A 22,083-nucleotide genomic window follows, 5' to 3' on the forward strand; every position below is an offset into this window, starting at 1 on the left:
TTACAACCTGGCGTTCAACTCCAGAAACAGCCCAAGCACGTGAGAGGCTTAAGTCTCAGCCCCAGCACACACCAAGTGGGCCCCAAAAGTGGATCTCTGCACCAATTATCTTAGTTTACTCATTCTCTGTAAACCTAGGTTACTAGTTTACTATTTAAACAACTTTTAGAGACTTATTTTGTATCGCATGACATTTTCAGATCTGAATTATATACTCTTTGACGGCATGAGTCTCTAAACTCCATTGTTGGGGGTGAGGAACTCTGCAGCGTCTCAATGAATTAATGCAATTACTTCTGTTTTCCATTCAAACACGCTTGTTCTTATCTAAGATGTTCATTCGCGCTTAACTTTGAAGAAGGTGATGATCCGTGACACTCATCACCTTCCTCAATCCATGAACGTGTGCCTGACAACCACCTCCATTCTACATCAGATTGAATGAGTATCTCTTAGATTCCTTAATCAGAACCTTCGTGGTATAAGCTGAAATTGATGGCGGCATTCATGAGAATCCGGAAAGTGTAAACCTTGTCTGTGGTATTCTGAGTAGGATTCTGGGATTGGATGACTGTGACGAGCTTCAAACTCACGAGTGTTGGGCGTGATGACAAACGCAAAAGAATCAATGGATTCTATTCCGACATGATCGAGAACCAACAGCTGATTAGCCGTGCTGTGACAGAGCATTTGGACCATTTTCACTGAGAGGATGGGAAGTAGCCATTGACAACGGTGACACCCTACATATAGCTTGCCATGGAAGGAGCCTTGCATGTGGGAAGAGGATTACAAGAGAAAAGCTGAAATAAAGTAGACAAAGCATCTCCAAAAACTCCAACATATTCTCCATTATTAAAGTAACAATTATTTATTTTATGCTCTTTTATTTTTCTAATAATTCAAACTGATAATTTTAATTGATATCCTGACTAAGAATAATAAAATAAATATAGCTTACTTCAAACCAATAATCTCCGTGGGATCGACCCTTACTCACGTAAGGTATTACTTGGACGACCCAGTGCACTTGCTGGTTAGTGGTACGAGATCATAAGAAATCTTGATTTTGATATTGGGATTAAAATTTCGTGCACCAGAACCCATCAAGAGGAGAGCACAGGAATTCCTCCCGGAATTTCCTCAATTTGAATACTGGGAGCATATTGAAGCATCTGTTACCAAGTTGCAAGAAGCTATGGATCAAATAAAGGAAGAACAGAATAGTCAAAATAGCATGCTTTGCAAATTGCTTGGGGAACAAGAAGAGCAAAGGCGTGACTTAAAGGAACTAAAGCGTCAAAAACTATCTCTTGAAGGACCAAGCACCCGACAGACTAGAGGAACATCCAGTTCTCAAAATAAAGGTTGTTGAGTCCTAATCTTAGCTTTAATTCTGTGATAGTTGTTCTTATAGGAATTTACCTTAGAAGTTATATAGGAATAGTAGTAATTAGTATATCTATTTTGATTTTATTTCCAATTAAGCTATAATTTATTTTTCTCATCATCATTAAACATGAATAAAATAGTAGATTTTTAGAATAAAGAGTCAATATTTTTTTTCGAGTTCTTAATAAGAAAAATTCTAATTACTTAGATGTGGTGGCAATACTTTTTGTCTTCTGAATGAATGCTTGAACAGTGCATATTTTTTATATTGAATTTCATGAATGTTAAAATTGTTGGCTCTTGAAAGAATGATGAACAAGAGAAATATTATTGATGATCTGAAAAATCATGAAATTGATTCTTGAAGCAAGAAAAAGCAGAAAAAAAAGGGAATCATTGGATAAAGAAAAAGAAAAAGCCAATACCCCTTAAAACCAAAAGGCAAGGGTGAAAATGATCCAAGGCTTTGAGCATCAATGGACAGGAGGGCCCAAGGAAATAAATCCAGGCCTAAGCGGCTAAATCAAGCTGTCCCTAACCATGTGATTGTGGCATGAAGGTCCAAGTGAAAAACTTGAGACTGAGTGTTTAAAGTCGTGATCCAAGGCAAAGGAGTGTGCTTAAGAACTCTGGACACCTCTAATTGGGGACTTTAGCAAAGCTAAGTCACAATCTGAAAAGGTTCACCCAGTTATGTGTCTGTGGCATTTATGTATCCGGTGGTAATACTGGAAAACAAAGTGCTTAGGGCCACGGCCAAGACTCATAAAGTAACTGTGTTCAAGAATCAACATACTACACTAGGAGAATCAATAATACTATCAGAATTCTAAGTTCCTATGGATGCCAATCATTCTAAATTTCAAAGGATAAAGTGAGATGCCAAAACTGTTCAGAAGCAAAAAGCTACTAGTCCCGCTCATCGAATTAGAATCTGAGCTTCACTTGAAACTCTGAGATATTATTGCTTCTTAATTTCTTTTTACCCTATTTTATTTATCTAGTTTCTTGGAGACAAGCAACAGTTTAAGTTGGTGTTGTGATGAGCGGATATTTTATACGCTTTTTGTGGGTAATTTCATGTAGATTTTAGTATGTTTTAGTTAGTTTTTAGTATATTTTTATTAGTTTTTAGGAAAAATTCATATTTCTAGAATTTAATATGAGTTTGTGTGTTTTTCTGTGATTTCAGGTATTTTCTGACTGAAATTGAGGAAGCTGAGCAAAAATTTGATTTAGGCTGAAAAAGGACTGCTGATGTTGTTTGATTCTGACCTCCTTGCACTCGGAATGGATTATTTGGAGTTACAGGAGTCCAATTGGCGCGCTCTTAATTGGGTTGGAAAGTAGACATCCAGGGCTTTCCAGCAATATATAATAGTCCATATTTTTCGAGAAGATAGACGACGTAAACTGGCGTTCAACGCCAGTTCCATGTTGCAGTTTGGCGTTCAGCGCCAGAAACAGGTTGCAAGTTGGAGTTCAACACCAGAAACATGTTTCAACCTGGCGTTCAACTCCAGAAACAGCCCAGACACATGAGAAGCTTAAGTCTCAGCCCTAGCACACACCAAGTGGGCCCCAGAAGTGGATTTCTGCACTATCCATCTTAGTTTACTCATTTTCTGTAAACCTAGGTTACTAGTTTAGTAGTTAAACAACTTTTAGAGACTTATTTTGTATCTCATGACACTTTTAGATCTGAATTTTATATTCTTTGACGGCATGAGTCTCTAAACTCCATTGTTGGGGGTGAGGAGCTCTGCAGCGTCTCAATGAATTAATGCAATTATTTCTGTTTTCCATTCAAACACACTTGTTCCTATCTAAGATGTTCATTCGCGCTTCACTAGGAAGAAGGTGATGATCCGTGACACTCATCACCTTCCTCAATCCATGAACGTGTGCCTGATAACCACCTCCGTTCTACATCAGATTGAATGAGTATCTCTTAGATTTCTTAATCAGAATCTTCGTGGTATAAGCTAGAATTGATGGCGGCATTCATGAGAATCCGGAAAGTCTAAACCTTGTCTGTAGTATTCCGAGTAGGATTCAAGGATTGAATGGCTGTGACGAGCTTCAAACTCGCGATTGTTGGGCGTAGTGACAAACGCAAAAGGATCAATGGATCCTATTCCGATATGATCGAGAACCAACAGATGATTAGCCGTGCTGTGACAGAGCATTTGGACCATTTTCACTGAGAGGATGGGAAGTAGCCATTGACAACAGTGATGCCCTACATACAGCTTGCCATGGAAGGAACTTTGCATTTATGAAAGTGAGAAAGCATTATGTTGCAGGAATTCAGAGGACAAAGCATCTCCAAAACTCCAACATATTCTCCATTATTGCGTAACAATTATTTATTTTATGCCCTTTTTTACCTTTTACAATCGAGGCTAAAGAATCCTATTGGTATCTTGACTAAGATTAATAAGATAACCATAGCTTGCTTCAAGCCAACAATCTCCGTGGGATTCGACCCTTACTCACGGAAGGTATTACTTGGACGACCCAGTGCACTTGCTGGTTAGTTGTGCGGATTGCAAAAGTATGATTGCAATTTCGTGCACCATATATGCAAGGAAATTTGAGTTTGGACCTTGTTTGCCCTATGCATGCTTCAGAAATATGGTGCAACATCACAAAGGTGGCTAGTAGATTAAAAGGAGGCTATGTTTGGTCTATTGTTCTTTAGCTCAGTCCTTCTGGTACCATCCCTAGAGTCCTTATGAAGTTCTTGCTCATGCGATTCCATTTGTGCATATCATAGACACAGATCTCTCGCTAGGTGTCGTGTGGTCTGGGGGTAGCTGGCACTTGGATGAGTTATACACAATTTTATCAAAGTCTTTAAAACTAGATATTTTAACCTATAATCTAAATGTGCAGCAAGGGGATGAGTCCAACTGGTTTTTGGGGGACCAAATGATACAAAGCGTACTACACAAGGAGTGGTTACGATTGGTTGCTAGAAAGGAAGGTTGGGTGGGATTACAATGAGAATTGGTTGTGGCTCTGGCATATGAGTATCCCTGAGAAGGTCAAGGGACTAATTTGCCTTTGTTTTCATGGTGCCATTACCACTACCAGCTTTTGTTTTCGTAGATGCTTGACAACCACATATCTCTGTTCTAGGTGCAACGAAGCGTCAGAAATCGCAGAACATTGCCTCAGATTTTGTACTAAAGTCAAGCCTATTTGGGATAGTTTGAAGGTGGGAATGAGAACTAGATATGTTTCTTTGGATTTCCAGAGATGCCTTTGTGTTAATCTTTGGGCCATGGAAGCAATATTTGCTGTAGGACTTTGGTGAATTTGGAGAGATTGGAACAATGATATTTTTAATCAAAATGACAGTTGGAGTAAGGAAAAGGTTCTGATGCTTATTAGACATTCTGCAGCTGATTATGGCATTGTTAAGCGAACTAACCAAGTGATTAATCATACTTTTTGATTGATTATGTCATTAAGCTAAATTGTGATGTTAGTATTTGTGAGCGTTATCATTTAGCTGGCTTTGGGTGTGATCTTCAGGATAGCACCGATAAATGGTAGATGGGTTATGCTACAAGTATTCCGATATGTCCCATAACATTGAGTGAGCTATATGCAATTTGGATGGGTCTTTGCTTGGCTTGGGAAAGTGGGAATAAGGAGGTTATCTGTGAAACAGATTGCTTGGAGGCTGATCTTATGATACACAAGGGTTCTGCTATGATATGAAAGGATGACAATGACATTCTCTGCAAGATTGTTGAAATGTTGTAGTAAAACTTGCTGATGATCTTCTAGCAAAGACGACAGTTAGACACAAACAGTCTTATACTGATTTTTTGCTCCCTTGTAATGTTGTTGAAGAGATTATTAGGAAAGAGCTATTTGATAAACCACTATTTTATGGTTTATATTGTGTTTAATTGAGTGATTTTTATCAAATTCTTGCCCACTTATTCATATGATTTGCATGATTTTACAATTCCTTCATAGTTTAGTTCTATGGTTGAAACCTTGCTTCCTAGAAATCTTTTAATTACGTATTTTAATTCCCCTTTATACCATTCGATGCCGTGATTCGTGTGATTAAGTGTTTCAGGCTTTATAGGGTAGGAATGGCTTAGAGAATGGAGAGAAAGCTTGCAAAAAGGGAAGGAGCACAAGACATAAAGGAGACAACCAGCGAACAGCGACGCGCACGCACAGCTGACGCGTGCGCGCGATTTAGACAAAATCATAGCAACGCGTACGCGTGCCTGATAAGAGAAGACAAAATTCCTATTGAATTTATTATTATTCCTATTGAATTTATTTTTACCACCTTAGCTAACCATTATATTTATTATTATTCCTATTGAATTTATAAATAGATCGATTAATAGATTGTTTCTATTAATCCACTAGTTAATACAAGACAAGACAAAATTCCTTCTCATTCTACACGTCCTTTTTCTGAAAAATGGTTCTTTTTGCTTTCGGGAAATTTCATTTTGTTTCTTTTTCCTAAAAAGGAAATTCTAACCAATCGGGAAGTATGGATTATGGAATCTATAATTCTATATTGTGTGACACTCCAAACGAAAGTACAAAATTACTACAAACTGCAAAGTACTACAAAGCATGTTCATGCTGATCCAAAGTATCTTCATTTCATTCCTCCAATTAACCGCTTTTTCATTTTTGCTGGGACTGAAAAAGAAATAGGGATCATCAATTCATGATAATGGGAACCTTCACCACCATAGGCCCACTCTTACACCTTTGCGGCGGACAAAATAATCTTCCAATTCAACAACGATCTTCCAATCACCACCACGAATTCAAACCCTTCTTCACTTGCTTTTCCACCAATAACAACAACAATGCATTTTCTTCCACCACCACCTTTTTCCACCGCCATAGGTTTCTTTCTCATGTGGTTGCTGCTTCTGAAATCGGCACGCCTATCGTGGAATCCTCCCCTCATCAATGCTCTGATGATCTGCTTTTCACCAAGATTTTCCCAATCAAGAGAACGCAAATGGTTCTCAACTTAACCTTCTAATATATGAAACAATGTTGTTTGAACACGAAAATATTTTTGATATGCATATTATGTGTTTTTGTTAATGTCTATGCATGAGTATGTGCAGGTTTTCTAAGAAATTGTTGGGGAATATACTCGGAAGAGAAAAAAAAAAGATTGATAATGGTATCCGTCAACTTATGTTACAAAATTTCCCCCTTACTTGTAACTTAACATGCCTTGTGTGGAAGTGGAATGTATCTCAGCATATTTTGGCGTTTGCCATTACGGGATTGTTGTCTTGATTGTAATGAAATCTTGCAGATGGAGGGAATGATTTTCGTGAGATTAGATCAGAGTAAGGAATTGAGGAATTGGGAGCTTACAGTGGGTTGCAATCTACCTGGAAAATGGATTCTTCATTGGGGAGTTTCCTATGTTGATGACATTGGGAGGTACTTAGTACATATTATTGTTGATTTCTCTTTGTATTTACTATTTTCATTTTGAGTATTTTTTGTTTCGGAATTTGGTGAGGAAAATAAATAAATAAATAACTAAATAGAATTATTTTCAAATCATTTCACACTGCTTATATTTTTTAAAATCATGAAAAAAGAAAATATGAAGACAAAACACAAAACAAATAAGCTCTAAGAACTCTCTTTCCTTTAAGTTTGAAAACCATGTTGTTGTATGTTAATTGATAATGTTAGTGACCCTATAATGTTCTTGATTCTTGCAGGGAGTGGGATAAACCTCCTTGTGATATGATACCGCCTGGATCTGTTACTATAAAGGTAGACAATGGCTTCATGGCCTGCCATGATCACTTATGCTGCGTGCTCATTATTCGCATGGCAAAAGTTTGAGTTGGAAAGTAAAAATTTCAGGACTATGCAATAGAGACACCCCTGAAAAAGTCATCAATATCTGCTGATGAAGGAGATACATTTTATGAAGTCAAGATTGATCTTAAGCCCGACAGCAAAATTTCCACAATTAATTTTGTTCTCAAGGTTTAGGTTTAACAATTACAAGTTGTATCTGTTTTGTTGTTAGTAGTAGATAACTTGATGGATCTTGGAATCCTTTTGACTGAACATTGTTTTTCTTCCTTTCGCTGCTTCCGTTTGCTACTTTGGTTTTCCGAATTTGGTTGATTTAGGATGGCGAAAATGGAGCTTGGCATCAATATAAGGGAAGAGATTTCAAAGTTCCTTTGCTCAAATACCTTAAGACACCTAAAAGGGGCTTTAGTTTATGGCCAGGTTTCTGAAATCATTGCATGTTGTGATTTTATTTACTTTGCTGATAAAGTGTATATTACCTTCTCATTTAGTGCTCTGAGGGTATCAAATTAATCATTATCCTGTGATGCAGCTCCTGATTTGTAGTTTCATTACTTGTAGGAGGTTTGACAAAGATATCTAACATTCTCCTGAAGTCAATAACAACAGTTCACAATGATCAAGATAAAAGCAGTGAGCTAATTAATCCAAAACAGGAAAATGGTCAACTAGAAGGTTTCTGTATAGAAGTGCCTATCACAAAGGAGATTGATTTCAATAACTCTGTTACTGTCTCTGTTAAAAAGTGTTATCAGTCTGAGACATTAAAAAATGTCCTATATTTAGAAACTGACCTACCTGGAGATATTGTACTTCACTGGGGACTTTGCAGGGGCAATTCAAGAAGGTGGGAAGTTCCACCTGGTCCTCATCCACCAGGAACAGTACCGTATAAAGACAAAGCTTTGAGATCTCAACTGCAGGTACAGTGCTGACAAACTGTGAATTTTTCTTTCAATGTTTTAGAACATAGCCTTAAGCTATCAAAATAATTTGAATTCTGTTCTTCCGCTGGCGTGGTCCTCACCATTCATGCATTCTATGAAGATATAGGCATGCTTAATACTTCCAATAGACTTTAAACTTGATTTTTGCACCATGTGATTTTCTGTTGCAAGAGGTTGATTTTGTTTAAATTATATGCAGACTACTGACCGGATGCATTGTACTCTCTCTTTCATTTTACTACAGTTTCTTTTTTAGACACTGGTGTAAGTTTATATACCTTAATGGATACATGCATACTATTGAAGCAACATTGCATTCAAGAACTTTGTACTTGCTCTTGTTATTTTCCCTTATTATTTTTCTTTTAAAAACTTAAAAGTTGAGTTATATTTTGTTGATGGGGATATAGGCATTATTGTTGTAGTTAAATGTTTTTCTTTCTTTTTCTCATTATACATCTATTTGGCCATCCTATTTTGTAGGCAGGAGACAGTACAAAAGGATCTTCTCTACAAATCACTTTAGGCGAAGGGTTTTCAGGATTTGCTTTTGTTCTTAAGCAAAATGAAACTTGGTTCAAATGCATGGGAAATGACTTTTACGTCTCTCTCTTGGATTCTAATAGCATTCATAAAGAGGACCAACCAGAAGGTGTGGAGAGGGAAGTGACCAAGGGGACAAGTCAAGAAGCTTCTTTCCTTTCATTTACTGATGGAATATTCGGCGAAATAAGGAATTTGGTGACAGACATTTCCGCTAATAAGAACAGAAAGATAAAATCGAAAGAGCCACAAGAAAGCATTCTTCAAGAAATTGAAAGACTTGCTGCTGAAGCCTATAATATGTTCAAAAGCTCGGTTTCAACTTTCTCAGATGTAACTTCTACACTAGAGCCTGAGGCCACTGTTGTGGAGCCTGAGGCCGCTGTTGTGGAACCTGAACCTGCTGTTGGATCAAGAATATCGACTCTAGTTCCAAAAGTATGTTCTGCAGAAGGCACGGGATATGAAATATTATGCCAAGGGTTTAACTGGGAATCTCATAAATCTGGAAGATGGTATGTGGAGCTTAAGGATAAGGCTTCAGAGCTAGCATCACTTGGTTTTACTGTAGTTTGGCTACCGCCGTGCACTGAGTCTGTTTCACCTGAAGGATACATGCCAAGGGATTTATATAACTTAAATTCAAGGTACTACGTCAAAAGTAGTATAACCATTTAGTTGCTGGCATTAATCTTATTTTAGAACTTATAATAGAAGGACTAGTGTTATCCAAATTGCACTCCAAATATGACCATCATTCACTAAATTGAGTAGCAGATACTGTGGTTTTTCATCTGTATATTTATATAATACATGAGGAAACAATTGAGTAGAATGGAATGGAGATCCATGCCTGCTGTTTTGATATTCAAAATGGAATGGAGTAAAGTGACCACTCCATTATTTAGAAATTAGTGTAGAAAGGAATGGAATGCATAGTTTTGTCATAAGAGAAGGGGAAAAAAATGAGGAATTCTACGCTTCTCCCCATTTTGGGCGAAGAAAAATAAAATAATATGACGAAATGTTATAAAATTCATTTCATGCTTTTCCATTCCATAGTTTCCACTATTATGTATTCAAAAGATGAAACTTTTAATTTTTTTTCCGTCTCAGTCCATTCGATTTTCATCTCTTTCCACCAATCCAAACATAGTCTTAATCTTGAACTCAAAGGATAGATAACCAGCAAAACACATTCAAGAAAAGGAACTGGTGCATGAGTTGTAACAACCTTTCTTTTTTAATAAATATCAGATACGGAAACATTGATGAACTGAAGGATTTGGTGAAAAAATTTCATGAACTTGGAATAAAAACTTTAGGAGATGCTGTTTTAAATCACCGTTGTGCTCATTATCAGAATCCTAACGGTGTTTGGAACTTATTTGGAGGGCGTCTCAACTGGGATGAACGTGCAATTGTTGCTGATGATCCTCATTTTCAGGTTTGTTAGTGAAAGTTCTGGATGTGTGTTTTGTAATTTATTCTCTCTAACTTCGTATTAATTAGTAATAATCCTAAATCAGAATCAGATAAAGGGTTCTCTACTTTCTCTATAACACTCCTGGTGAATGTCCGGGTTGTATGATATTGTTATATTGCTGGGTGAACTTTGATACATAATTGATGTCATTCCTTGCCATACAGGGTAGGGGAAACAAGAGTAGTGGAGAGAATTTTGATGCTGCACCAAATATTGATCATTCACAGGAATTTGTGAGAAAGGATATTATAGAATGGTTATGCTGGTTGAGGTTGATATCTCATACCCCTTCTTTTTTTCTTTCTTAGTATTAACCGAAGTGCTGTCAGGGAAAATTTTGATACAGTTGCACAATCAAATTTTTTGGTAGATCATAGATTCTAGTCAAATTATGAGTCGTGTTTCCCTATTATCTTACCTTAGAAAGGTGGCAAGGCGTATGTAGGGCTAGAATCCGATGGAATTGTTTGGTAATATGTTAAAAATGAGCTATGTCTTGACTATGGACCAATAGCTATCTGTTGGCCTGGTACACACTTGATTAGGCATGCTATTTACTCTCTGCTTTCCCAAAATGTCAGGGATAGATTTGAAATTTAGAAGTATTCATAATGAATTCTGTGTGCTTCTTTATGGTGTAATAGTCAACTGACCAATAGTCCGCCCATTTCTTCTTTTCCTTTGTTCTCTCTATTTTTGGGAAGAGAAGCACAGTGGAGTCTTTATACTAAGTAGTATTTCTAAATCGATGAATATATGTTGCTGAATTGCTGCTGATCCCAAATGGACAACCTATTAAGCCCGATTTGTAACTATCCCAGTACATGTAGGACCGGGACTTTAAGGCATAGAGATGGAGAAACCTTGTCTCCACTGTTCCCATATTCTGGGTGGACCGAAAATATAGAGAAAAACTATCTTGGGACATAAATAGGTTTATTATTTTTTGTTTTGGGATAGTATCAAAATTCAAAACACAGCCTTACAAATAGGTATCTCCAATCTTTCTTTTGAGGAAGCTAAACTGAACAGCATTACAGATTTAGATGCTCGGAAGGACTCTCTTTCTCATAAAAATCAGATATCTGAGATCATTTGCACTTTGTCGATTAGTGGCCCTAACTAGTCCTACTCCTGTGTCCTGTAAAGTTTCATTAAAATTATGTTTTTCTATTATGATTGTTATTTTGGTTTGGATAGAGCATACCAGTTTCTTATATTTTGTGACTTTCAGAAAAGAAGTTGGATATGATGGATGGAGGCTTGACTTTGCCAGAGGATTTTGGGGTGGCTATGTAAAGGACTACATTCAGGCAAGTGACCCTTATTTTGCTGTAGGAGAGTTTTGGGATTCCCTGAGTTACACAGATGGTGAATTGGATCATAATCAAGATGCTCATAGGCAGAGGATAGTTGATTGGATCAATGCTACCAATGGCACTGCTGGTGCATTTGATGTTACAACCAAAGGGATTCTTCGCTCTGTAAACACTTACTCAGGCATTTCTTATTTTAACAGCGTCTGTTCAATTTTTTATTTTTATTTTTTGTATTTTCCATTCCATTAACCCCTTTTGCACGGTTTAAGAGCTGACTTATTTCAATGGTTTACTTACCTCAAGTTTCACCTATTTTTTGAAAGGGTGAAAAAATGTGCTTTTGACATTGTTCTAGCATATGCATGCTGTTAACATTTGTTTTGTCTGACAAAACCTTGAGAATTGGCGCCGCTTATTTTTTCCTGGAGAATAGAAAAGACGATCAACCGTAATGTCTAACAAGCTAGTCCCTTTGCTATATCATCAAAAGGATTTTAGGACATAGATGGATCTATTTCTAGGTAGTTCAAATTGGCCTCTATCAAAAACACAATAAAGACAAATTCCAGCAAAAAGCTGACAAGGGCTTAACTTGTCCTACCTTGTATTTTATATGTATTTTTAAGTTTTGATTTGATGGACCAATTAGTGAGGGGTTAAGTTCAATTGAATCATTTGATAAGTCTTGCACACAATGGAAGTTATGCTCCAAGGGTGTACTTTACTTTCTCGTGCACTTTAATCTTTAATCGTATTTTTGAAATTTGTCTCCATTTAGGCATTTGAAAGATGTGAATACTGGCGATTGTCTGATAGTGGTGGAAATCCACCAGGAGTTATGGGGTGGTGGCCATCTCATGCTGTTACCTTTATTGAAAATCATGACACTGGTTCCACCCAGGTTTGAACTTGCACCTTGGCAAAATTCAAAACTTATTGTTAGTCATTTTGCTTGGAATTTCTTAAGACTTTTGGTGTAGATCTGCATTATTGCATGCAAATATTTAGTTGAATAGTAGTCTAATCAATCAAACCTTGTAATATTTTGATTTTAGTTTTGATGAGCAAACGTTATTTTGAATAATCATTCAAGTAATAGGTGTAAAAGGTGATTACTTTTGCAAATATGGTAATAGTTGAATGGATATTTGTGTAAAAGTTTCTCTTACGGGTTTAATTTGTGTGGACTTCAATGTATTAAAGTTTTACCTAGACCACCAAATTATATACTACCACATCATCACAGTAACCATCTTCCACACACTCACTGTTTGACTGCTCTTCCATAGGGATGGATTTCATTGATTATACCTTGATATTCTTAGCGCATTTTACATAAAATCTATATAACTATCCATGAGTTCATCATAAAAAATCTCTAGAAAATATTAGTAGATAAGATTGAAGCTTTTGTTAATTGTTTAGCTATTTGTAAGTGAATTTCGGATAACTCTTTTGGAACTGTTAATACAATGAAGCCAAATTTCGAATAATAAGCATTTTAGTATTGAGATATCATACTGAAGTTATGATGCTTGCAGGAACCCTTATCATTTTGCTATGGTTTGGTAATGATAAAAGTATTAATTCTCTTTTATCAACATCAAGTAAAATATTTTTAATATGTTCTCCTGAAGGGTCATTGGAGATTTCCAAGTGGAAAAGAAATGGAGGGATATGCTTACATTCTTACTCACCCTGGAACTCCATCAGTGTTCTTGGACCACATTTTCTCTCACAATAAAACAGAAGTAGGAACACTTATATCTATCAGGACTAGGAACAAGATCCACTGCAGGAGTGTGGTAAGTATAAGAATATATCCGTGCTTGAATACTGGTAATGTATAGGAAACTTTCCAATATTTTTTGGGAATGTGTGTGGTGTTATGAATTTTTGGTATGCATCCTTTTTTCGTTAATAGTTGTTTTTATAATCTTTCTGGTTGTTGCTCTCTATAGTGCTTGGAAGATATAGTATAGAGTTTAATTAAAATCCTCTATGAATTGACAGTAACATCCAATCAAGTGTTGTTATATACACACAATTAGTTAACTTTACCCCAATTGTCTATAAACTATTTTTTGTTTATGTAACAATACCTAGATGAATGCCTATGTAATATTGAACATTGATAGTGCTTAGAAATTAAACTCTCTTGTGTATGTGCATGCACGTAGAAACAAATATCATATGCATGCTTACAAGTTCATGATTCTCTTAATTAAACAGTGAGGGTATTATTTAGTTGTTAATTAATATGATGTTATGCACAAATACTGAAGATTTGATATTGTTGGAAAACTGACCTTAATCTTTGCATATGCTTTAAGGTTCAGATTGTTAAGGCAGAATGGGATGTTTATGCATCTATCATTGATGAAAAAATTGCCATGAAGATTGGACCTGGCCACTTTGAACCCCCTGCTGGCTCCCAAAACTGGTCCTTAGCTATTGCGGGAAAAGACTATAAAATTTGGGAGGCAAAATAACTTATTTCATCATTACTCATTAGTATATAGAAAGGTATATAGTATGTTTATGAACAAGAAAGTAAGCTTATGTACTCGAGGATAATATGCTGTAAAATTCGGATATGGCAGGCTCCAATATTAGAGTGAGTTTTGTCACGCTATTAGTCACATAGCCATCTAAGCAACACAACCAAGAAGGTTGCGTAAAAAGGTCGATTACCTCCAAAGGCAAGATTGGCAAGCTTATTTGGAACTTGCTGAATGTGAATGTGTTTTTTTTTTTTGGGGGGGGGGGGGGGGGGGGGGGGGAGTCAAGAAATGAGTTGTATACATGCTATATTTTCAATAGTAGGATATTCAGATTCTTAATGGATAATAGTGTAAAAGGTCATTCTAAAATGATTATATTACGGTGATGATTATGTTGATGTGTTTTTTTTTTTTTTGGTGTCTTTGAAAAAAATTAGAACATAGGGGCTAAAAGAAAATACAAAACAAGAATCAAGTTGGCAATACTAAGTCCGTACCGAAAACGTCTCGCAACTGTTGCCAAGACTCCAGCCGCTCCACCAAATCAATCCCATCCCAAGCCCCTCTCTTAGCTAGCAGGTCAGCAGTTGAATTTGCTTCCCTTCTCACTAGACTAAAATGAACTTTCCATTTCAAAGCCAACTCTTTAATTTTCAACACTAGATCACCATCAGTGTTAGTTGGCCGATCAGAATCAAATTGAAGTCTTAGATAAACTTTCATCGAGTCAGTTTTGATTATATGAATGATTTTAACCCACATTCCCAAGTAAGAACCAAATCCCTTCAAAGAGCAAAAAGTTCACACCTGAAAATTTTCCAATTAGGGAGACATCCTGAGCAACCTTTTCTCCAAGTTCTATTTTTTATCCCAAAGAAGACAACCAAATCCCTCAAGATTGTACTCATGGTAAATGTTGGCATCACAATTTATTTTGACCATATCTTTTGGAGGAGGAGACCAAACCACACTATCATCAGGTCAGGTTCATGAAGGAGGTGGTTTGAGCGGCTGAAATTTTCCAGCTCCTGAGCAAGCCTCCTGGCAGAGAAGGTAACTTTATGATCAGACCACTCCTCTTCGGGATTAAAAATTTGCTAATTTCTATTACGCCAAATCTATTATATACCTGCGAAAAAAGTGAAATCAGCTTGCACCATCCGACGCTGGAAAATATCCAAGGGGTTCACTAAACCAGTCATAGAGCTGCTGATGCCGAACAAGGACACACCCAGAATGGACCACACGTTTCAAGCTCAATAACACTCAAAAAAGCAATGATAAGCTGACTCTTTTGACCATTGCAGCGAGGGTAGAGATCCGGCATTGCTATCTCGCACCGAAATCGAAAAGCTACTGTGGCAAGTTCCTGGATGCAGAGCCAAACAAGAACCTTCAATTTTTCTGGAATTTTTGGGTGCCACAACCAGTTTCAATTGATGTGGGTATCCCAATGGTATTTCCTTTGCAAGGGCCAAATATATCCCTCTTTTGTTGAGTAGGTTTTGGTAGAGGATGAAGACCACCACCATCCAGGATTACCACCAATGTGAGGAGTCATACTAAGAATGAAATTTTTAATATCCAAGGAAAGAAGAGTGGCCAACGAATCCAAATGCCAAACAAAATTAAAACAAATATCTTCTAGGTTACTATGAATATCTGAAATGTGGACAAAAGAGAGAAGTTTTCCAATATACCTAAGAAGACTCCAAGAATCATGCCAAACTGATTGATGAAGGGAGCCTATACACCAAGAAAAATCATCCTTCAAAAATTAAGCGCCAACGCAACACTATGTCAATAGTTAGAAGCGTTTGTGGAATCTTAAAATCCAAGCTACAACAATGCTCTATGTTTTTTATTGACATGAGTGTAACCCATAATTTATCCTTAAAGAATTTGCCAGACCAGCTTGCCTAACAAAGCCAAATTCACACAGTGAGCATCTCTAAAACCAAGGCCACCATATTTCTTGGGAGCGATAAGAGTTTCTAACTAGAAAGTCTACTTCGGATCTTTTTAATAACATTATGTGCCCCTCTTTTAGAGACATGAGAGTGACTAAGATCTACTCCAAGATACTTTTTTAAATTCTGAGTAAATTTGATGCTAGAGATACCAGTAAATATGCTTGTGAATAAATGAGACATTCTTTGAACATAGAGCCTTTGATTTGTGGAGATTAACCTTCATGTCGAAAGCCTTGCAGAAAGTGTTAAGAACATCCATAATCAATGCAACTTGGGACATCGTGGCCTTACAAAAAAGGAGGTCATCAGCAAACATAAGGTGAGAAATAGACTGGTCCCTCGAGAAATAACTATCGAAGACTAAATTCTATTTGAAACTTTATGAGCAATCAAGTAAGCTAACCGCTCTATGCAAAGTAGAAAGAGGTAAGGGGACATGGGATCTCCTTGCCTTAAACCACGCTTAGGGCAAAAAACTGGGAAGTCTACTGCCATTCTAAAGAAGAGAGAGAGATAACGAGCAAACACAGTTCATAATAAGTCTAATAGTGCTTTGAGGAAAACCAATACTGCTTAGAGAATGCTCAAGAAACAGCCAATCTATTATGTCATAAGCCTTTTCCAAATCAATCTTAAAAGTCAAAGCACCTTTCTTGGATTTGGTTCTCTTCATAAAGTGCAAAATTTCTTGTGCAATGATGATATTGTCCGTAGTTCCTTTCCCAGGTATAAAATCCCATTGTAAAAGGCCTATCATCTCCTCAAGATACGGACGAAATCTATTAACAATCACCTTTGTGATAATCTTATAGACCACATTACACAAATTGATAGGCTAAAAGTCCCTCGTGTGGTTAGCATTCTCAGTCTTGGGAATAAGAAAAATCAGTGTCTCAAACATATGTCAATCGATAAGTTCTCCGGAGAAGGCTTTCTAAACAATATGCCAAATATAGTGAGCAATAAGATTCCAATATTCTTTAAAAAGGAAAGCTTAAAATCCATTAGGTCCAGGAGCTTTATAAGAATTCATTCCCATCACAGCATTCTTCACATCGACAAGGGAAATGGGCTCAGTCAGCCGATTGCAAGCATTAGAGCTCAACTGAGGGAGAGGAATGTTCCCAGAGCATCAATATCAACTTGTTCTTGAGAATAAAAAGGACCTTGAAAGAACTTAACTGCTTTCGCTTTGATTATATCATTCTCAATGATCCAAGTTCCATCATCCAAAAAAATACATTGATCTTATTCCGTTTCTCCTTATAAGTGTCTGCAAATAGAAAATTTTGGTGTTTCTATCATCGAATTTTATCCACTGCTCTCTAGATTTCTGGTACCAAAGAATCTCTTTTTGAAGAAGACTCTATTATATTCCTCATTCAAACTTCTTTCCTCTTTCCAGAACATCGAAGAGGATTAATTCTTTAACAGAGACTGAACATGCTTAATCTTATCTTCCAATTTCTTCTTTCTGACAAAAATATTGCAAAAAATCTCCTTATTGAACTTGGTCGCCCCTGCTAAACCTTCCAAAGGCTAGAGGTCACCAACAGAGAGCCTTTCTTCCAAGCATTATTTCCTATACCAGCAAACCCAGGATGGGTTGTCCAAGCAGCTTAGAATCTAAAAAGTCTTGGTTCAGACAACTTTTTAAAAACTCTTTGGTTTCGAATAAAAATGGGACACTGATCCGAAAGCAATCTATTAAGCACCTCCACATAAGTTTCTGGAAAAAGGTTACACCATTCTAGGTTGGTTAAAATACGATCTAATTTTTTAGCAATATCCATGCCCCACGCACCCTTTTGTACCAGGTAAATGATCTCTCAATAGCACCTGGGTCCATTAAGTCACAATAATCCACTGTTTCGAAAAAGAAAGCAGCTCTTTGGGTATGAAATTTCCCCCTTTGACCTTATTTGGAAGTAGAATATCATTAACATCTATTGCAACAAGATATGGACAAAAAATGTTATCAGCTAAAGATTTGAGAAAGCTCCATTGCTCTGTCCTTTGACCAACAATAGGACTGCCATAAACAGCGGTGAAGCACCAACTACTGCAACCCCAACGAACTTCAATGGTAACACATTGATTCTGAATACTTCGAACACAACACTGATTAACTGGAAATTTGGTTAGAACCCAAATTCCACCACTGTGACCTGAAGCTTCAGAGCAACCAATAACACAATAGCCAAGTCCAAACCAAAAGGATCTAACTCCATCAAAGATGACATGAGTTTTTAACAAAATAAAAAAAGCCATACTATATTTTCTAATAAGCTCTTTGTAATGAACCCGAGCCATTTTATTAGAAGCTCCTCTAACATTCCACTTCAAACAATTCAAAACTATCCATAAAATGAATAATGAAGATAAAGAAGAACCAACCACAGATCATTCTATGGGCATGTGAAGCTGCTCCTTGCTACAGCTACTAGAAGGTAGGGTGTTCGGCGTGCGGTTTGGATCGGTTTTGAGTAAAAAATTCATTCGATCTGAACACTAATTTTACTTGCGGTGCGGTTTGGATTGGATATTTTTTAAAAGAAAATCCGATCCAATCCGATCCAATTTCAAGCGGTTCGGATTGGATTGGATTGGATTTGCAGTTTTATAAATTAAAAAAATTAAATACATATAACAAGTCTCAACATCAAATTCTAAAAAAATCAACAATGACATAAGAAGTTTCAACAATATCTTAAAAAGCCAACGATAACATAACAATAGAAATAAAATGATATGTTAGTTAAATAAATAAATAAATAACATTCTGAACATAAAATATTTATTAAATAATAATAATACATAAATAATATAAAAATGTATAAAAAATTGAACATGTTATAAGTATAATTGTAAATATAATAAAAAATAATATTATAATACATTGTGTGGTTTGGATTGGATTTGATTAGTTATGAAAAGTAGATCCGAAATCCGATCCGATCCAGCGGTTTGATCGGTTTAGTGCGATTTTAATCGATTTTCGGTGTGGATTAGATTAGATGAGCGGTTTAATTTAGATCAGTTTGGATTGAACACTCTACTAGAAGGTGCTTCAGGCAGTCTGGCAGCATGCATATTTTTTGTCATAACTGTTTTCGTTGTCGGAAAAGCTTGCAAAGATACGGTCCTTGTTCTTTTCCTAAGATAAAAAAACTGATGGAGTTGAGGATTCTGTCCCTTTACAAAGTACAACGTCATTTTTCTTTTCGGTCTAGCCTTGTTTAATATCACTAGGTTTGTTTTTTGATTTATTGCTATATGGGCCAAGCTCAGTAGATCTTTTGGATACTTGAAAACCTTTTTGCACCCTTTTTAGACCATTACCTCCCTTAGAAGATGGACCTATAGCAGATGGGTCCACTTTCTTTTTGCCTTTTCGATTTGAAACCCGAACCCACTCTCCCTTCTCAACCAATTCCTTTTATTTAGGAGGATTTTCATGCAACATAATCTCTTCTAATGCCTCCAATCCCTGATTATTTGCCTTACCATTATTATTCTTACCAAATTCAAACAAGCTTCAATTTCGGTTCTGATCCAGTTCACTTTTTCTACCCTCTGCCAATGACACAGGTTGCAGCGGCGCCGTCACAGTCGGCTCCACATCCTCTTTTACACCACGATTCTTGGTGCAATCCTCCTTAACATGGCCAAAGAAATTGCATTTTCGACAAATAAGATCCAAATTTTCATACTCAACAGTAAATTTTGGCTCCATCAACAATGATTCCAGAGACCACTGGGAGACCCAAGTCGATCTAAATACACGCTCGCATAAAATTTTCTCTTCCACTTCCTTTGTAGCTAGATCAATTGTGATAGGTGTCCCTATGCCCGAAGCTATTCTCCTCATAACTCTTTGTTGGTAATACAATATGTTCAAGTCTGTAATGCGTATCCAAACTGGAGTGGAACCAAAAGATTTTTCATTTGGTTAAAAGGTAGCAGACCATGGTTTCATCGCTACAAAATAGCCACAATCATCCAAGGTCCACCTATCAGGATATTGTCCCTATTTTCTGCCAAGTCATACTTCACAAGGAAGTATCCAAACCCCACATCCATAATGTCATAACCTCCTTTTAGTCTCCATATGCTTTTCAACCAATGAACAAGAGCAATACAATTGAAGTGTTTGCCAAGCACTTTGATAACAATGAAACCTAATAGGGCTCCGCCAAGACCTTTCGTCCTTCTTTAGAGAACATAATGACAGGAGGAGAAAGATCCCTTTGTTTTCCAGACACCACTGCAAGTAAATCTCTATCCAAAGAGTCATCAACAACCAAAGGCTTCGATTGTAAATTTCCTACTACTTTGTCTTTGAAGGAGACTTTGGATCCTTTAACCCCCTCCATAGTCCATACACTGGAAGCACCTACCCCATCACTCTCCCCCTCATTTTTACTGTCGGCATGATCGGAAGTCTCACTGTGTTCCCCTCTCTCATCGCTCTGCTTTCTTCCGCTCGCACATTTTCTTTCTTCACCGCTCATGTCTAATCTTCAGTCTAAAGTTGATCACATTGATTATAGCATTTTAAAAAGTATGGTTAAAATTAAAGTAATATCTTTGTATTGTTAAACAATATTTTTTAAATAGTGTTTCTTGAAAAAAGTGTTACCAAAATATTAAAAAAAATCTAATTTTAACGGTGGGTAAAGTTCTATTTTGATTACCAATGTTCGGACTAAATCGTAATTTGGTTTCTAATATTTTAAATGTCATATTTTAATATTAAAAAATTTTAAACGGATTTAATATTGTCCTGCTATTAAATTGACACGAATAATTAACATATTGAATATGCAATATAATATTCAATTTTAGTACGTAAGTAAAATTGACACTCCAACGATTATCAATATAAATAATTTTTCTTAGATTTTGGAGCGTTGTTGATTGATTGTTAGGGTTTGAGATTTTATACAAAAAAGAGAATCAAAAGAAAAGTGTTACAAAATTTTTTTTTTTGGTTATATTTCTCTAACACGTAAAAATAAGAAGATTTAATTAACTAAAAATGTTGTTAACATTTATGTCACTTATTCCATTAATTATTCATATCAAATTTAAAAGTGGAACAACATTACATCCGTTTGAAACTTTTTGGGATTAAAATAAAATGTTTAAAATGTTAGGGGTCTAAACTAGAATTTAGCTCAAACATTGAAGACTAAAAAGTAATTTACCTTTTTAACAATACTTACATAAGAAATTCTTGGGCCAGCAGATTTTAGTAGTTTTGCTCATCATTTGACCAGTACAAAGACTAAATTATCTTTAACAAATAAATTTTATTAATTTATGAGTGTAAACTCTGAAAAATGTAGGTATAACTGTATTGATTCATGTAAAATTTTAATAAATATATGTATAGATTGTATATTTTTTGTGTGCAAGACGTCTGTAAATATAAATACAAATTATTACTAACCAAATGCAGATAAAAAATTAATAATATTTCTTAGTCATATAACATTGCTATTTACATAGCTACCATAGTGAATTCACCTGGTGTAAATATATACATTTTGACGCATAGAGATGATAATGTATACCCATGTTCAAATCTACTTAATATACTAAAATTAGATTTTTCCCCCAACTAATAAAACTGAGGTGTCAATTTCTCATGAATTCGTTTTTCCTCCAAAATGAGTACACTATTCTCTCTTCTAAATTTATTTTAGAAAATATCTTTATTATAATTATATCTTAATTAGCATTTAATGAATAATGCATAATTATAATAATTTAGAAAAATATCTTTATTATAAATATATAAAATCAATATTTAATGCATTATTAAACTACTTATCAATTATTAATCAAAAATATTTTTAATTATTTTAATAATAATAATAATAATAATAATAATAATAATAATAATAATAATAATAATAATAATAATAATAATACAATATGATATGATAATGATATGATAATGGCACCGATTACTCTAATCATGATAAAAAAAATTTATTCTAATCATGATATGATAAAATCTTATGATATTACAAAACAAATATATGTTGTATA

At 35.7% G+C, this 22,083-nt stretch overlaps 1 protein-coding gene and 1 long non-coding RNA gene across 5 annotated transcripts; one reads left to right on the forward strand and one right to left on the reverse strand.

The window, feature by feature from the left end:
* The first annotated feature begins 5,847 nt into the window (after nucleotides 1-5,847).
* On the forward strand, nucleotides 5,848-14,300 carry LOC112800921 (alpha-amylase 3, chloroplastic). 4 transcript variants are annotated; one of them, XM_025843377.3, is made up of 14 exons: nucleotides 6,277-6,418; nucleotides 6,528-6,586; nucleotides 6,725-6,855; nucleotides 7,146-7,200; nucleotides 7,294-7,419; nucleotides 7,569-7,671; nucleotides 7,813-8,174; nucleotides 8,682-9,388; nucleotides 9,999-10,188; nucleotides 10,392-10,498; nucleotides 11,462-11,711; nucleotides 12,325-12,447; nucleotides 13,184-13,351; nucleotides 13,880-14,300. In XM_025843377.3, exons 2-14 carry the CDS (start codon nucleotides 6,584-6,586, stop codon nucleotides 14,036-14,038), a joined length of 2,484 nt encoding a protein of 827 aa, XP_025699162.1. In that variant the 5' UTR covers nucleotides 6,277-6,418; nucleotides 6,528-6,583; the 3' UTR covers nucleotides 14,039-14,300. The 4 variants fall into 4 exon arrangements, with proteins under 4 accessions (XP_025699161.1, XP_025699160.1, XP_025699159.1 ...); XM_025843375.3 differs by lacking the exon at nucleotides 6,528-6,586 and having other exon boundaries at nucleotides 5,850-6,418; nucleotides 13,886-14,300; XM_025843374.3 differs by lacking the exon at nucleotides 6,528-6,586 and having other exon boundaries at nucleotides 5,852-6,418.
* Nucleotides 14,301-14,393: 93 nt separating this feature from the next.
* Nucleotides 14,394-16,002, reverse strand: LOC140184668 (uncharacterized). The gene is made up of 2 exons (XR_011881857.1): nucleotides 15,180-16,002; nucleotides 14,394-15,091 (listed from the first exon to the last, which is right to left on the reverse strand). It is a non-coding gene; the product is annotated as an uncharacterized lncRNA (long non-coding RNA).
* Between the last annotated feature and the right edge of the window lie 6,081 nt (nucleotides 16,003-22,083).

The sequence above is a fragment of the Arachis hypogaea genome, chromosome 5 (assembly GCF_003086295.3).
Source record: "Arachis hypogaea cultivar Tifrunner chromosome 5, arahy.Tifrunner.gnm2.J5K5, whole genome shotgun sequence".
NCBI classification, from domain to species: Eukaryota; Viridiplantae; Streptophyta; class Magnoliopsida; order Fabales; family Fabaceae; genus Arachis; species Arachis hypogaea.

Coding starts and splice junctions, on each gene's coding strand:
- LOC112800921 (XM_025843374.3), top strand. CDS start 6,113: ATGATAATGGGAACCTTCACCACCATAGGCCCACTCTTACACCTTTGC. Junction 11,712..12,324: donor CCAAAGGGATTCTTCGCTCT/GTAAACACTTAC, acceptor GTCTCCATTTAG/GCATTTGAAAGATGTGAATA. Junction 13,352..13,879: donor AGATCCACTGCAGGAGTGTG/GTAAGTATAAGA, acceptor ATATGCTTTAAG/GTTCAGATTGTTAAGGCAGA.